The 15,999-nt window shown below is 34.9% G+C and overlaps 1 protein-coding gene across 2 annotated transcripts in view; it reads left to right on the top strand.

Moving 5' to 3' along the window:
• Nucleotides 1-767: 767 nt before the first annotated feature.
• Nucleotides 768-15,999, top strand: part of CCAR1 (cell division cycle and apoptosis regulator 1) — a 41,055-nt gene continuing 25,823 nt past the window's right edge. Inside the window, exons 1-8 of one of the 2 annotated variants that reach the window (XM_036222409.1) lie at nucleotides 768-886; nucleotides 2,059-2,181; nucleotides 9,397-9,569; nucleotides 9,980-10,024; nucleotides 12,099-12,131; nucleotides 14,047-14,240; nucleotides 15,092-15,206; nucleotides 15,310-15,502. In XM_036222409.1, coding sequence (XP_036078302.1) covers nucleotides 2,109-2,181; nucleotides 9,397-9,569; nucleotides 9,980-10,024; nucleotides 12,099-12,131; nucleotides 14,047-14,240; nucleotides 15,092-15,206; nucleotides 15,310-15,502 — 826 coding nt within the window. In that variant the 5' untranslated portion in view covers nucleotides 768-886; nucleotides 2,059-2,108. Of the gene's footprint in view, nucleotides 1,014-2,058; nucleotides 2,182-9,396; nucleotides 9,570-9,979; nucleotides 10,025-12,098; nucleotides 12,132-14,046; nucleotides 14,241-15,091; nucleotides 15,207-15,309; nucleotides 15,503-15,999 lie in introns of both variants that reach the window. The other variant, XM_016127338.2, reaches the window with a different exon arrangement.

Genomic DNA, 15,999 nt, shown 5'->3' with positions numbered 1-15,999 from the left:
AAATGTGGTATTACCTAAAGGAACAGTTTTATCCATAGAAAGAAGTATTGATACAAAGTATAACATGAACCTTGAAAACAATGTGGTAAGTTATATAAGCCAGAACACCAAAGTCCATATAGTATATGATAAAATTAACATGAAACTTCTAGGACAGGGACAGCTGTAGAGACAAAAGCCGATTATTGGATGCCAAAGGCTGAAGGGAGCAGAGATTGAGCGACAGCTTAACGGGGGTGGACATAATGACAGTTGTACAACCTTACAAATACAGTGTGCAATGTAAAATATTTAAAACAGTGACTTAACATGTTAAGTAAATCTTATTTCAATTTTTAAAAAACGATACAGGATATATTAATTTTTCCAAGTAAGTGAACGAGAGAGGAAAAGGGGGAGAAGTGGCGAGAAGAGACGGGGGAGTAGGGGGGAGGGGGGAGAGGGGGGAGAGGGGAGAGAGAGAGAGAGAGAGAGAGAGAGAGAGAGAGAGAGAGAGAGGGAGGGAGGAGGGAGGGAGAGAAGAACCGAGCACACGAACGAGATAGAAACATAAAATGGCGGCCAGGCTCATTGGATCACGTGACTTTCAATTCTTTTTCTTCCCTTAGAGAAGCCTTTTCCAGAGCTGGCGCAGAGACACAAGCCGGCTCATTGTTACGCGAAGCCAAAGGTAACCCTTTGTACGCGCGCTACAGTTCTAGCCGCGTAGCGAAAGGCGTGAGCATATTGAAAGCGAGCTCTGGAGCGCGCACGTAGAACGTAAAGCCGAAGCGCCGGTAGTCGGATGGGGAGGAGCCGAGAGGCGTGGTGGAAGAGGGAAGTTGGCGCATGCGCTTAATGCTGATGGGTTTGAAATGGCTTCGGTGTTAGCTGTGACCCGATTCAGGTGAAGATCTGGTTTTCGCAGTGGTAGCGGCGGCGGCTGCAGAGTCGGAGTTCTTAACGTTCTATAGGATCCGCAGAAGGGCCAGGAGTGGCCGTTTTGGTAGCACGGCGTCCGCAGGCTGGCGACGGTGGGGTTCTCGTGGGACTGGGGCGGGAGGGACGCGGTCCCTTTTGTGCGGGTCGGAGCAGGCCCCGCGCGGCCGGCCCCTCCCCCACCCTCACGTTTTCCCCGCCGCCCCTCAGGTGCCCCCCAGCGCCCCTCAGCCGCGGCCTCGCGCTCCTAGATGGATTGCCGACGGCAGTCTCTTGCTCTCGACCGGCTGCGGCTTTAGCACCCCTGGACTCCGGCCCGCGGCGTCGGGGCGGCTCGCGACGGCGTGGGTTTTGGGAGATGGAGGCTTTCTCCGCCCTTCCCAGGGGTTAAGGGGACCAGGGCTCTAAGTATCCCCCTTTTGGTCCTTTGCCCAGTCTTTTGGGAAGGAGGATTCCGCCTTCCCTCGTCTGCGGCCCGCTAGGACTGGGGCTGGAGGAAGATGGATGGCAGAGCTCTGGCCCCTCCAAGTCGGGGGTGAAGGAGGGGGTGTGCGGTCTGAGATCTTCGCCTTTTGTGGCTTGTGTTTTTTTTTTTTTTTTGAGGAAGGGGTTCTTCGCGATGCTTCTTAAAGGACATCCGTTATTTCAACTGTCTTTCTCCTCGAGGGAGGGGAGAGAAAAGGAACCCCCAGTTTCTTACCTGCTTAAGAAAGTATGGAGATGTTCGTTATTTAAATGATAATACCTTTATTCGGCGTCTCTAAATTTCCACGATTGGTTTTACCACTTTCAGTCCACAGCTCATTGCCAAAAGAAACAGGCAGGCTATATTTTATTTGAACAGAAAATTGTACTTCTTATTAGGTATTGGATAGATAACAGCAGATGGCCTTCTGTTTAAATGTGACACTTTTCAGTGGCAGGAAGAAGTGCCGTTCTTGTAAGTCAATCCCTAATGTCATTTGAAGCAGGATACTTTTGATGAACTACCTGATGTAAAATTTTTTGCTGCGTATCGGATATTCAGATGCCCCTTGTTGTTTATACTTTAGTCTACGAAGATGTCCTTGACAAATTAAACATTTCTTTTGTGATATTTTAGTTTGGTTGAACTTTAAAATGTGGATCCTTTTTTAATAGATCGCTGCTGTAGAAGACAAACAAGCGAAGATTTTTTTCCCCTTTTCATCATGGCTCAGTTTGGAGGACAGAAGAATCCGCCATGGGCTACTCAGTTTACAGCCACTGCGGTATCTCAGCCAGGTCAGACTAATGAACACATGTACTATAAAGGAGCAAGGGGCATGTTATAACTATGTGAGTTAGGTTATGCATAATGTATAATGTTCGCAAATGATGTATCTTTTAATTTTGTCTGTGAAGCACCTTTTAAAAATTCCTGGATCAACTAGCGAAAAATCTATTTTACACAGTTTGGACAGTTTTATAGTTTTTTCAAACATTAAATTAACTTTTAATTGATTTGATTATGTTAGAGGTTGGCAGCCACTCATCATTAGCGTTTCCCTCATTAGGCATGCTGTCAGTATTCTGAAGTTTTACAGTTGACCCTTGAACAAGGGGAAGGGTTAGGGGCGTGGAATCCCCTTCCCCCAGCAGAAAAGCTCGATATTACTTTTGACTCCCCCAAAACTTTAACCTAACTACTAATAGCCACTATTGACTTAAAGCCTTGCTGATAACATAGTCAACACATTTTGTATGTTTTTTATATTATAGACCGTATTTTACAATAAATGAAGCTAGATGAAAGGAAATGTTAAGAAAATATTAAGGAAAATATGTTTACAGTACTGTACAAAGTTTAAAAAATCTGTATAGGTGGGTCTCTACAATTCAAACCTGTGTTCAAGGCTCAACTGTTTTAAAATAAATGTATTTAAAATTCATGTTTTATAAAAAATTATACATGACTTTGAAGTAGAAAAATCAACTCTAAAGTAATTTTAAAGCAAAAAAAAAACATACAAGAGCAAATGAATCTTTACGTTTTCAAAATAAAGTCAAAACAATGTCATTGAAAATGTTTGTTTAGTCAGTTTCTTCTCATTCATTTTAGGAAGACTATTTTCCAATTTCTTGATTTGTGGTTTGAACATTAAATAAATAAGTTTCCCAACGATTCTACGGAATGAAAATTTGAGTTTCTTTGAGTACCCAGAAAAACTGTAGCTTGTTACTTTGAATATATTTTTATTTATTACATGTCTGATAATAGTTCTTCGCTGCATTTTACTTAAAATATTTTTTAATTTGAGGGCAATTGCAGACACACTGATCTAACTTGGCTGTTCTGAAATTTGATGGATGTGGCTATCTAGTTATGTAGGTGACCTCTTTAAAGAAATGGAAACTTCGGGGGGTTTTATTTAAATTACTCTTGATTTGGAGGGAATTAAATGATCAACAGTTACTTCTGCAGGTAATTGAAAATAATATGAAGTAATAGATATAGATTATATTTAATTCAGACCCAAGCATTGTTTCTCTATGTTAGATAATAGAAAATCTGGTGTTGACTTAGTTTTAATGAAACAGGAATTATTAGCAGTTTCTCTGTGTCTAGAAGCAGGTGCTGTGTACAGGTATTTTGGTAAACTGGGCATGTTTTACTTGGCTTTTTCTACATATAATTTGTTTTAAATTCATATCTGTATTGTTTCAATACAATAGCTGTTACGGTGGAATTCCATTGTCTATAGGTCTTAACATTTATATTATAAATACATAAATATATGTTTTATTCTTTTTATTTTTATTTGAAGACTGAGAAAAGACACACCAAAGGTTTATAAGACTTGTCAAAAGTCAGTAATAAATATAGGTCTCCCTTTTTATATTTGGCAGTAGCATCCAAATGTAAATAATGGGATGTGTGTAAGCAGAACTTGTATTTGTGCTGTAGAAAATTATTTTTGGATTTTCTTGGACCTAACATTAATCACAGTTTTTCAAAATGTAAAATTTTATTGATGCATCATGACTTGAGTAAGTAGGCAAGTGTTAGCATCTACGCATAGCTTTCCTGTAAAAATCTCAGAATAGGTTCTAAATGTTACTCTCTACTGACAGTAATTTTATTATAATAATTTCTAGGTGCTCTATTTTAGGCTGCTCGATATTTTTTTGCTTTCATCTCCTATGCCAAAGTCTCATCTAACTTTCATGCTCTTCTATACCTTTCCCAAATCTTTGTATTCTAATCCATAGTACTTACCAAAAATCCTTCAGTTAAGTCAGGAAACTTTTCCTCATCTCTCAGTTGATGGTGATGCTCTATGTTATCCTTTATTTAGTTCTAACTGCTTTTATTTGCTTTTTTCTCTTACTGGATGTGCTCCAATGTATTTATCAGTTGTGATATTCTTAAAGTATAATTTCTACTTAAATCATGGAATTTTTCAAAGCTGAATGGGACTTAAGCTATAGATTCTGTCTCAACTCCTTTTTCTACATGAGGAAAGGTGAAGAAATTTGTTTGGATTTTACAGAAGGTCATAGAAGAATCAATGTTAGGATCTCATTCTTCTGCAAAAGCATCTTCAAAAACTTTTACAATATAGTTCAGACTCTTTGGAATGGCATTCAATGTCTTCTGTCTTTCTAGCCCCATTTCTCATTTCTCCCACACTGAAATACTTGTTCTTAATATTTACCCTATATTTTCATCTCCTAACTGAAGTGCTGACAGTCATACTTGGGACCAGAGCTTGTAGGTTTGAAAACTTGACAGTTTTCTGCGTAAAAAGACATTGAAAGAGACAGCTGGCGAATCACCGATTGAATTTTTAAATAGCCCTAAGATGAATTATGTGGACTAGGGATATTTTCAATATATTTGACTCAAAATATTTGCATGTGTATCTGCATATAATTGCAACAACATTAAAGTGTGAGGATGGATTAGCAGATTCAGACATATTTTCTTACCCATTTCTTTTGACCGTTTATAAGATAATTGTATTCTAGCTATAGAGAAAAATGAACTAGAGCAAGAGTTAAAACAGTGATATGTGGCGCTTTTAACACAAGGGACTATTGCTAATACAAGCATTTTAATTATGACTCTATTTTTGCTACCTCTTCATCTTTTAAAACCTGTCTCTTGAATCAGTAGCTCAGATTCTTAAATTCCAGGAAATAATAGCTGACGTACCATGTATACTTATATTAGTTATCTCTTGATGGAGTTGGATGTTTCCAACTTATTTGGTAGAAAAGGAAGATTGCTACTGGTGTGGGCTTACCCCTATTTAAACTAGTAATGCTATGTAATAGCTAGTTGTCTCAAACATTTTTCTGAGAGTGAAAAAAATGTGCATAAAATCAATTAAAGCTCATTGTTAATTTTTCTTCATCCTCTGAGCGTGTCTTACTTGTGCTCTCCTCCAGTGAGAGCTGTATTAACATACTAAACTAAACCATTGAATGCCCCATCTCTATCCTGAGTTGAGTGTGCAACTCATGTTTATGTAGTTGTGGCGTCTCTTGCACTATGTGTTTCGTTTCTGGGAAATAATTTTGATCTATTAAAGCCGAAAATGGAAGTAACATCGAAAGTTCGAATATTAACTTCGGGTGATACAGACTCCTTGGAAGAAATGGGGTCAAAAACTAGGTAAATATCAGAGGCAGTTAAGGATGGAAGAAATCACATGACATTATGAATGGTATCAACTTCCTGGGAGAGTTGACCAACAATTATTTGAATAGTAGTAGCTAGAAGAGGGTGTGGCCAGAATCATTAGTCATCATTTTGGTAAACTTTAAGAGAGTGGAAGAGCTATTGTCTGCTACTGTATTAACCTTTATAGAGACTGTAAGAACCCAGTGTAACTGATTTAGTTACGGCTTTGCCTCTTCCTTATAGAAATACTGTTCACTGAGCTCTTTCCTTGATGATGGATGTATTCTATATCTTCATTGTCCAATATGGTCGTCGGTAGCCACATGTGGCCATTGAACACTTGGAATGTAATTAGTGACTGAGGAACTGAATTTCTAATTTTATTTAATCTTCACTAAATTGAAATAAGCCACATAAGGCAGGTGGCTGATACATCAAACAATGCAGTTATAGAGTAGTCCAACATTTGGATTGTATTGCATTTAAAATACTACTTTGTGCCTTAATTTCTTTTTTTAAAACATCTTTTTGACTTATTTATTTTGTAACGAAGTTTATACTTTTCACCCCTTAATTTCTTATTCTAATGAATGTTTCCAGTCATTGAGTACATTATGAGCTTAGACTAGAACCTCAAAAGCCACAGCAATGGATTGGCTGCATTGTCTGATTGTAAGAAAGTTACCTGTGCATGGGGACATCAAAGGTTTTGTATTCGCGTGAATTCTAATCTTTAAAATCACTTCTTAGGAAGAATATTGAGTAGAAGATGACATTTAGAAGACTTTTTCACTTGGCTTTATAAGTATTTTAGTAAACCTACAAGTTATAAAGAAAACCCCCCATATTTCATGTTGTTTTTCTCTTCACATAGCATGAGATTCCTTTTGAACATATATCGGTATATGGAAAATTTAAAGGAGAAAGCATCGTTTGACTAGTGCTTTGAATAATTTTGCTAAGGCAAAAAAAGAAATTTTCTCAGATCAGTTTGAGGTTTTGAATTTTATTATTTTTGAAAGATAACTCATCTTAGTAAAGACAGAGCTTTAAAGTATAAAGGTAATAGGGATTTTTAAATTTAATAGTGAATTTGATAAGATCAAAGGACAATAGACAAGGGACAAGCCCTTTTGTGTTTTAATGGTGTATGTACTGGTATTCAGTAAATAACTATCAGTATATCATAACATGAATGCTTCAATTATATGAAACTAATTTTACTTTTTAGGAAGTAGTATTTTTTACATTTGTCATCGAAGGTTTAAGAAAATTTAGAGCTTAAATTTATCTAACTGGTAGCCTGTGGTCATTAAGGGTTTATTTCGTAGGTTTGTCTGGAATATTGATATGTAGTGATAAGCATATCTGTTTCAGATGGATCATGAAATGTACAATTGTATTGAATCCCATAAATGAACAGACTGTTCCACTGTGGATAATGGAAAGAGATCTCTAACTGACAAGTGTTCGGCCACTTATATAGAGAAAAAGATGAAATCAGAGGTTAATAACTGTGCTTTGCAAGTTATAGAATTGTCTTGCAGAATTATAATAATTCACAAGAAAAGTGGAGAAGGCTATATACAAATATGCACAGATAGTTTTTCAGATATTCACAAAAGGAAGCATTAATATTAGTGAAATATACAAATGTAAATGATTTTTAAAAGTGCAACATTACAGACATAAAAGCCGCAACCACATGCACAGTGATTTTACAAAATTTGGATTGACTAATGTTGTGAAGCAGCTACTAGAATGTAAATTTCCTTCCCGTAAATTTCTCCTAGCAATTGAAGCTTCATCACCAATTAATCTGTTTATAGTTTCTGATTCATTACGTTGACTATCAACAGTAGAAAAGAGATATATGGGTATTGGTTATTATCCCATCTACTTTGTGCTGGGCTGCTGTATGCTGCTAGGATCCAGAACACCTAGAAAAGCTATAGGGGAAAAAAATAGACATTCTGAGATATTGGCTCTGAGCCATTCTGCTATGGCAACTATCACTACTTGCCAAAGTTCTAGAAATTGGTACCCACAGAATGAAATAGCAAATCTAAGGTCAGAGCTCAAGTGGATGAAGGAGATGGGTATATGAATCGTGTGTTAACTTTTATCAAATGCAAAACATGCTAATCTTAGAATTTAAAATATTAATGCTTTTTCCTAGGGTTTTTACCTGTCTTGTGTTTAAATGAGAATTTTGCTTCTCTTATCCTAGAACGGTGAAAGTTTGGAACATCTAGTCTGCAATTTTGCATACAGTTTCAGGTTAATAGGACCCACCAGTTAGAATCTGTGCCCTAGATTTTGATAGTTTTTTCTCTGTTCTCATTGCACTTAACCTCATTTTGAACTTACATTGGTGTTTAGATGTTCCCCACTTTTTCTATTTAAATCGATTTAGTTTATCCTGGTTTCTCCTTTTGTCCATCTGTGACATCTGATTTACCTTAAAAACAAAAGAAGAAAGATTAATGGTTTGGCACTGTATATTTAGGACATTTAGAAGGTTTTCCCCTGCCTTAGGTTCTCCTTTTTCTTTTTCCTCCTTTAAAAATTTTTAACAATCACTTTTTTTGTGGGGAATAATTCGTTATTTAAAACAATCCCAAACATGATCTCTGGGATTTTTTGTTTGTTTTTAGCCTTACTTTGTTGTTGGTTTGTTTTATTTTTAAGTAAAATGAATCCACTCTTAAACGATTGATGAGGAACCGCACGCTTTTAAAGATTTTCTGAGATATTTTAGACTAGGTACTTTGGTTAGTTCATTAATGCTCTCTGTTTCTGTAAAGCATAATATTGTTCTTTTTATGTGGTTATTAACTAATAGCTGAAGAGCAGCATTTTTCTTTTCAAGTTATTCTCAGATACAGACATGGTGCTTAGGAAAAGGGAGTGTTACATGAACAAATGTTGATTTTATGGCAGCCTCTTTGAAATACGTAATGCTTATTATGTTATATATTAAAGGTTCTGAGAAATTTTTCAGTAAAAATAAGTACTTAATTTACTGTTCTTGTTTTTACTTTTTAAAACTTGGACCCTCTTTTTTCAAACTTTAATGCTCTGGGCAGCTTGTCATAACAGGAGCTATAGTTTTGGGAAGTATAGAGGTAGACCACAGTTTTTAGTTGATTACCTTTTTTGCATTTAATGGAATTGCATAAAAGCATCAAGTAAAATCTTTGTGTTCTCTTCAGCTTTTAGCCCTGCCTAAGCATACATTAAACGTTAAGTACCTAAATGTGTTATTCTGAGCTCTTCCCCCAATTATTTGGCTTAAGCAAATGATTTTAAGTCACTATGTGGTTAATTTTCTCTCTCATTGCTCAATACAGTAGTGCACTAAGATTAAAAACTTTTTGTGCTTGTAAAGTTTTTACTGGTTTTATAATTCTTTAATGCAAAGTAGAAGTGCATGAAAATTCTGTCTGGTAGGAAATTTTAAGGGTGTATCACTTTCAGCAACACTGTCTTTAATATGTAATTCTGATCTGCTTGAAAGTAAAACAGTAAATTTAATAGCAAAATATGATGATCTATTTTCTGCTCTTTCTAAAAATACTGCTTGAGAGTACCTAGCTTTTTGGTCTAGGTAGGTTGGTTGGGTTCATTCTGTAGTTTAATTTTGTAGGTTAATGTTTTCTTATATAAAGCCAATGGATTGGACATGAAATAGTTAAATTCAGCAGGCATTCCTGAAAATTTTTCATTAGGTTCTTTGTAGACCATAATGCATAACCAGTCATGAAAAATTCCTGAAAGAGATCAGAATAATCTTGATTTCTTTTTCCCCTTTTTAAATCTCATTTTAGCTGCATTGGGTGTTCAGCAGCCATCACTCCTTGGAGCATCTCCTACCATTTATACACAGCAAACTGCATTGGCAGCAGCAGGCCTTACCACACAAACCCCAGCAAACTATCAATTAACTCAAACTGCAGCACTGCAGCAGCAAGCTGCAGCTGCAGCAGCTGCATTGCAACAGGTGAATCTTTAATAGTTTTTGATACATGACATAGAAAACTATCAGGTCTGAGTAGCATGAGTGGGTACCTTCACTTTTTAAAGAATGAATAATTGTGGATTTTTTTCTTATGCTTGTTTTTTTCTGGTGGTAAAAATTATATACGCCCAGGGCATATAGAGAAGTATAGTTGCATAGTCAAAATTTTTAAATTGGGCAGTTCTTATAACTTAATTATTTGAATAAAAGTTAGTTCTTAATGGATCCTAGAGTATAAGTGAGCACCATTGTATTTGTTTTAGATGTCATTGAGCACTTCCAGGAAATATGTTCTTAATTTAATTCTGATTATGTATTTGTGTGTATGGATATTGCTTTTTGAAAATAAATAAAACTAATTCATATTTTTCTTTGAAAAAATTTTTTCCCAGCAATATTCACAACCTCAGCAGGCCTTGTATAGTGTGCAGCAACAGGTTAGTTTAAATCTTTTATGTTAAAAATTTGTTTTAAAACTATGTGTTTCAAATTCAATTTATATAGATTTCTTGTCAGCTATCTTAACATATGATTTGAATTCTTTTGGGATATAGAAAATGACGTAGGTAAAAAAAAGAATGTGTACAAGGGAGAAGATGATAAAAGATAAGTCCTGAAGACCTAAATCCTCAACTAGCAGCCAGTGTTTGTCACATGTTTCTAAGAAAGCATGCAGAGGATAATCTGGGAAGAATCACCCTGTTTCTGAGTCTTTGGCTCATTACTCCTATCTGGAGCCCTTAGCCCTTCTGTGCTGTACTAGATCATGTGTGAGAATGAAAAGCTGCTTTTTCCCATTTGAAGCCTAAACCTTAAACCATTGGTTTTCAGCCTTCGTTTTTTTTAAGCAACACAGCCCTCTTTTTTTTTTTTCCTCTAATGAAATTGTGTATTGAAACAATATACAAAATACTAAAACCGAGTTGTTGAAAATGGGAGGAAGCCTCCCCATGTAGTTCCCATCCCTGCTCCTAAGGCACATTTGAACAATATGAAAACTGACTAAGACTAAAAGTGAGTTTCTTTGGCTCCTTTATCCCAGTTTTATGCTAAAAATATAAATGATGGTAGGAAGAGATAAGAAAAATAACCCAAGGAGAAGCTTGTCAAGGAAAAAGTCTTCATCTGCTGAAACCTAGATAGGTTCTAGCCTAAGCACGCATTCCTGGCTTTTCCAGGGCTAAGAGATAGTCTTCATTCCTTCTCAGGAACTTTAAGAAGCTTTAGGAAAGAATAGCAGTCAGGAGAGGAAAAGGAAATATAAGAGAAGGGGACCCAAATCTTGCATCCAAAGACACTATGGAGAAACATGAGGCTTCTCAGTCCACAAACTCTTATCCCTAGATCCATATCTTAGTTTCATCCTTGGCTTAAGTCCTTTGGTGCTTCAGAAGCATTGCTTTTTCCCTGAAGGTCGCAATACTCCATTAATAATAGCTTTAAACTAAAAATTGACAAAAGATGTCAAAGGTTGCTATCTTGTTTTCAGAATACCTTAGATTTATTATAGTTCTGTTATGAAATACACTATTAAAGATTATGTGTTAGATTGATCCATATGAAAATAGCAATGACTCAAAATGATCTCTGAGTTACAGAAAAATAGTGATTTGATAGATTTAACTTCCAATATGTGGTGACCCCAGGTAAACTGAGTGTTTTGAATAGAATTTCAGGTAGGTTCTTTTAGCCTAGTTTAGGTCAGGTTTCTATTCCAGAGTTTTAAAAATTTCCCCTTTTATACCAAATCTTTTATTTTCTAGTAATATTTCCCTTAGCTGTTGCTAGAAAAACTATGTCAGTTTGTGTGGTATCATCCCCATGTGGTGGCAAATCAGACCATCAGCAGTGCTTCTCATTTTAAGGAGCTATATATGACTTAGATAGCTGGCTATTTTTTTCAATTACAGTTGATATTCAATATTTATATATTACTTTCAGGTGTACAGCATAATGGTTAGACTAAAATTTATGTAATTTATTAAACGATCTCTCTGATAAGTCTAGTACCCACCTGGCATCGTATACAATTATTACAATATTATTGACTATATTTCCTATGCTGTACTTTACATCCCTGTGACTGTTTTGTAACTGCCAATTTGTACTTCTTAATCCCTTTAGTTTTTTCACCCAGCCTCCCTGCACACACACATCCCACATGTTAATCAGTGATATTGATGATACCGAAGCATGGTAATTAACACGTGGCAGAACTAGAAATCTACCCTACTAGAGAGTTGTGGGGTTTTTTTTGTGGATGTTATTCCTGAAGAAAAAAGATCAGTTTCTTTACTGTTATTGAAAGAGTTATATTTCAGGTCTGCAGTTGTCCAATATAGTTGTTTGAAACCTTAAATCTAATAAATGGCCTTCTGTTATTTTTCACATATTTCTTAATTAGAAATAAGGTACCTGTTTAATAGGAAATTTTCCTTAGGGAAAGAAAACATCTGTGAAACAATACTGATTGATCTTTTGTTTTCCTTTTTTTCCCTCCCCTATTTGCAGTTACAGCAACCTCAGCAGACCCTTTTAACACAGGTTAGTTTGATATTACTTTATTTGATATCTGAATGAAGAGTGGACCAAAGTTTCATTTCTTATTCTAGCTTTTCAGGGTTTAAAGATGAATATTTGTGGATTCACACAATAGTTTAGTGATATAATGTTAAATAAAGACCGAAAGCTTATTTTTTCCTTTATGGGTTTTGATTGCAGATCCAGCTGTGATATAGTTTGGGGAAAAAAAGGTCTTATTTTAAACTTAATGCTGATTTTGGTCTTTACATTTTCTGTGTACTAATATTTTAAGGAAAATTTTTGTACATGTTATATATCTTTTTTAGCTTGACATTAGGAGGTGAAGTTATTGTGTTAAATTATCAGCTTAATTTTTTAACAACATTGAAATATTTTCTAAATGTAGTGCTACTTTTAGGCTAGTGATTGTGTGTGTGTTTGTTTTACAATCCTTTAAAGGTGTAAACAACCATCTTTGGCTTATATGCTACACAAAAATCATAAACTGTGGGCTGAATTTGGTCCATAGACCATGATTCACTGGCCCCTGGTATGTACTTGAGTGAAATACTATCTAACTGTTAAAAAAGAAGCTGAATCTCTTAACTGGTCACAGTGATCGCCCCATGGTTAGGGAACTGGGTAGGTGAGGAACAGGAGTAAAATGGAAGCTTTTTACTATATAATCTTTCATACTATTTTAGCCTTGAATCTGTTAATTATTTTTTAAAATTAAAATACACTTCAAATGCAAATTTAACTCACTTTTCTGTTATTAAAGAACTAAAACTGACTAGCAACTGTCTCATATTTTCAATCTCCAATAGAATTTCCAAAATAAGTAGAAAGCTGTTAAGTCTTCTTAGAATAGCATTTCCTGGAGTGTGTCCATAAACCATTAGTATGTTAAGGTATTAAATTTCATGAGAAAATAATTTTGTGTTCATAGTTTAAGAAATACTAAGTTTCTTTACTATATATAGGACTTTCCTTTTTTTAAAAAAAAATGTAGAACTTTGAGATTTGCTTTCTTCGGCAGATGTAAAACAAATTCCATGCTTTGGTTTGAAAAATAAGATGATCTTTTCTATTAAATGATCTTATTTTTATTTACACACAGAAGTTTTAATCAATATATTGTTATCCAAGTTTGATTGTGCCAGAAAAGACCAATGAAAGTGTTAACGTTTAAATTTTTCCCCCAGTTTTGAGATATAATCGATATATAGCATCGTATTAGTATAGATATACAACATAATGATTTGATATATGTGTATATTATATAATGATCATTATTACAATAAATTTAGTTAACACACATCACCTCATAGCTCCAATTTTTTTTTTCTTCTGATGAGAACTTAATATCTCTTTTAGCAATTTTTAAGTATATGGCATAGTATTAACTCTAGTAATCATGCTGTAAATGAGACCCCAGGACTTACCTTATATAACTGGACCTTCATGCTTTTTGACCACCTGCTTGCTCCCATTTCCCCCATGCCCAGACCCTGATCATCTTGCTCCTCTGACAGCCACCATTCTGTTGTTTCTTTTGAGTTCTTTGGAGTTTTTTAGATTCCACATTTAAGTGAGATCATACATACTTGTCTTTGTCTGTCTGACTTATTTCACTTAATATATAGAACTTTCCTGAGCATTATGTTGCTATGGATTTTTAATTTCTAAGAGGGGGCTAAAATATATGTGTTCTTTAAAGTCGTTATACTGCGGTATCTTCTTCCTGGAACAACCTGTGAAAACGTTCATCTAAGGAAACCTGATGAAATAGATCTAAAATAACAATTTTTAGACTTGATTCTCATGTTCAAAGTATACATGTGTATTTTCTAACTTCAAATGCATTATTTTTAGCATTTTTAGTTTTAAGTAGTCATTGTTAATTTCTACCTTTGATGTTGATTTTGTTTTATAGCCAGCTGTTGCACTGCCTACAAGCCTTAGTCTGTCTACTCCTCAGCCTGCAGCACAGATAACTGTATCATATCCAACACCAAGGTCCAGTCAGCAACAAACCCAGCCTCAGAAACAGCGTGTTTTTACAGGTGTGGTTACAAAACTACACGATACATTTGGATTCGTGGATGAAGATGTGTTCTTTCAACTTAGGTAAACTACATTAGATGTTGGCAGAGATACTCTTTGGATTTAATATTAAGTATATGGTGGCATAATCATCCAGCTTGTGTTATATTTGTACCTGTGACCTTTTTTGATGGAGAATGTGACTGAAGATACCGTTTGACTTTTTTTGAACAACCTGGTTAAGGTGAATTCTTTATAAATAAATGTTTTATAGGAGTAAGTTATCATTTCTTAACTTTTCATGGGTGGACATACAGTGGGATTAGGGATCGAAATAGTCATATGCCTTTTAAAATTTAATCTTTTTGACATGTCTAATGACTATATACAAAAAACATTTAATTGAAATAGTAAAAGGATTGAATGGTTGAATTAACATATTCAAGATAGTGTTTTGTTAGTATCCTGGTGGTTGCAGGAAATATAACTCTCCTTAGATATTTCAAATATATTTCTAATGAGCTTCCTTAGAAGTACTTTATTTGGGTTGGGAAATTAAGTTTAATTACTGTATAAGATTTTTCTGTAAGTGGGTCTCCCGTTTTCCATTTTATCTGCATTTCTCTCATTTTCCAAAGCCCAAAGAAAATCTTATTCTTAGATTATAAAAGTTAAAAAGTTCTGTAAAGGGAAGGACACAATATTAGGATAAAATGGAGTGGAAAATTCTTCCTCTTTAAACCCTATATTTATAGAGAGGGTGAAACAGTTCTTAACTAAAATAAGTCTAGGAAGTATATCAGCTTTTTAATTTTTAAAAGAGATTTTTAGGCTTCTAAATCAGATATAGTTTATTTTTAAATACCAAGTATATAAATCTTTTTTAGATTAATCTCTTTTGATTGTGTATATATTTAACTTAATTTTTTTTCCAGTGCCGTCAAAGGGAAAACCCCACAAGTGGGTGACAGGGTATTGGTTGAAGCTACATATAATCCCAATATGCCCTTTAAGTGGAATGCACAAAGGATTCAAACGCTACCAAATCAGGTATATAAAATACTGAGTTGGGCATTAGAGAAACTTGGTAACTGACTCTTCTAGTTTACAAAGATCTTTCTTTTTAAAATGTTATTTCTTTATTTTTGTTAAGAATCAGTCCCAAACCCAACCTTTACTGAAGACTCCGCCTGCTGTACTTCAGCCAATTGCACCACAGACAACATTTGGTGTTCAGGCTCAGCCCCAGCCCCAGTCACTGCTACAGGCACAGATTTCAGCAGCTTCTATTACACCACTATTGCAGACTCAGCCACAGCCTTTATTACAGCAGCCACAGCAGAAAGGTATTACATAAAGTTTATCTTTGATTTTTATGTTTCAGACTAATACATAACTCTTTAGTTGTTAAAGTAGTGTGAGTATGCCTTTAATTACAAAAAAAGGCAGGACTTCCAGAATATTTGAAAGGAAGGTTAAATATTTTATGTAGACCACTTCTACTTCTATAGCTATTTGGAAATAGATTTTTATTTTATTGTTCTTATTCAAAGACATGTTCTTTGTGAACTTAAACATCAAAACTATTCTCTGTCCTCCTATTAGTATCTTATCTATAATGGAAGAAAATGTTTTCGGGACTTATTTCTTAAAAATAAAACATTTTTATATATATGTAGAGTCTGGTGGTAGTACTTTAAATTACTCATTGAGCCATTGTGCATCTAATAAATGAACTGTTATAAATTTATTATTATTTTTTTTTTTTTTGCAATTGATCATTTGAAACTGGATATTTTTAACACTGAAACTGTTAAAAATGATAGCCTTGTCTTAAAAGAAG

Source organism: Rousettus aegyptiacus, unplaced genomic scaffold, assembly GCF_014176215.1.
Source record: "Rousettus aegyptiacus isolate mRouAeg1 unplaced genomic scaffold, mRouAeg1.p scaffold_m13_p_6, whole genome shotgun sequence".
NCBI lineage: Eukaryota > Metazoa > Chordata > Mammalia > Chiroptera > Pteropodidae > Rousettus > Rousettus aegyptiacus.
Note: the sequence above shows the minus strand (reverse complement) of the source record. Positions and strands in the feature narration are given on the sequence as shown.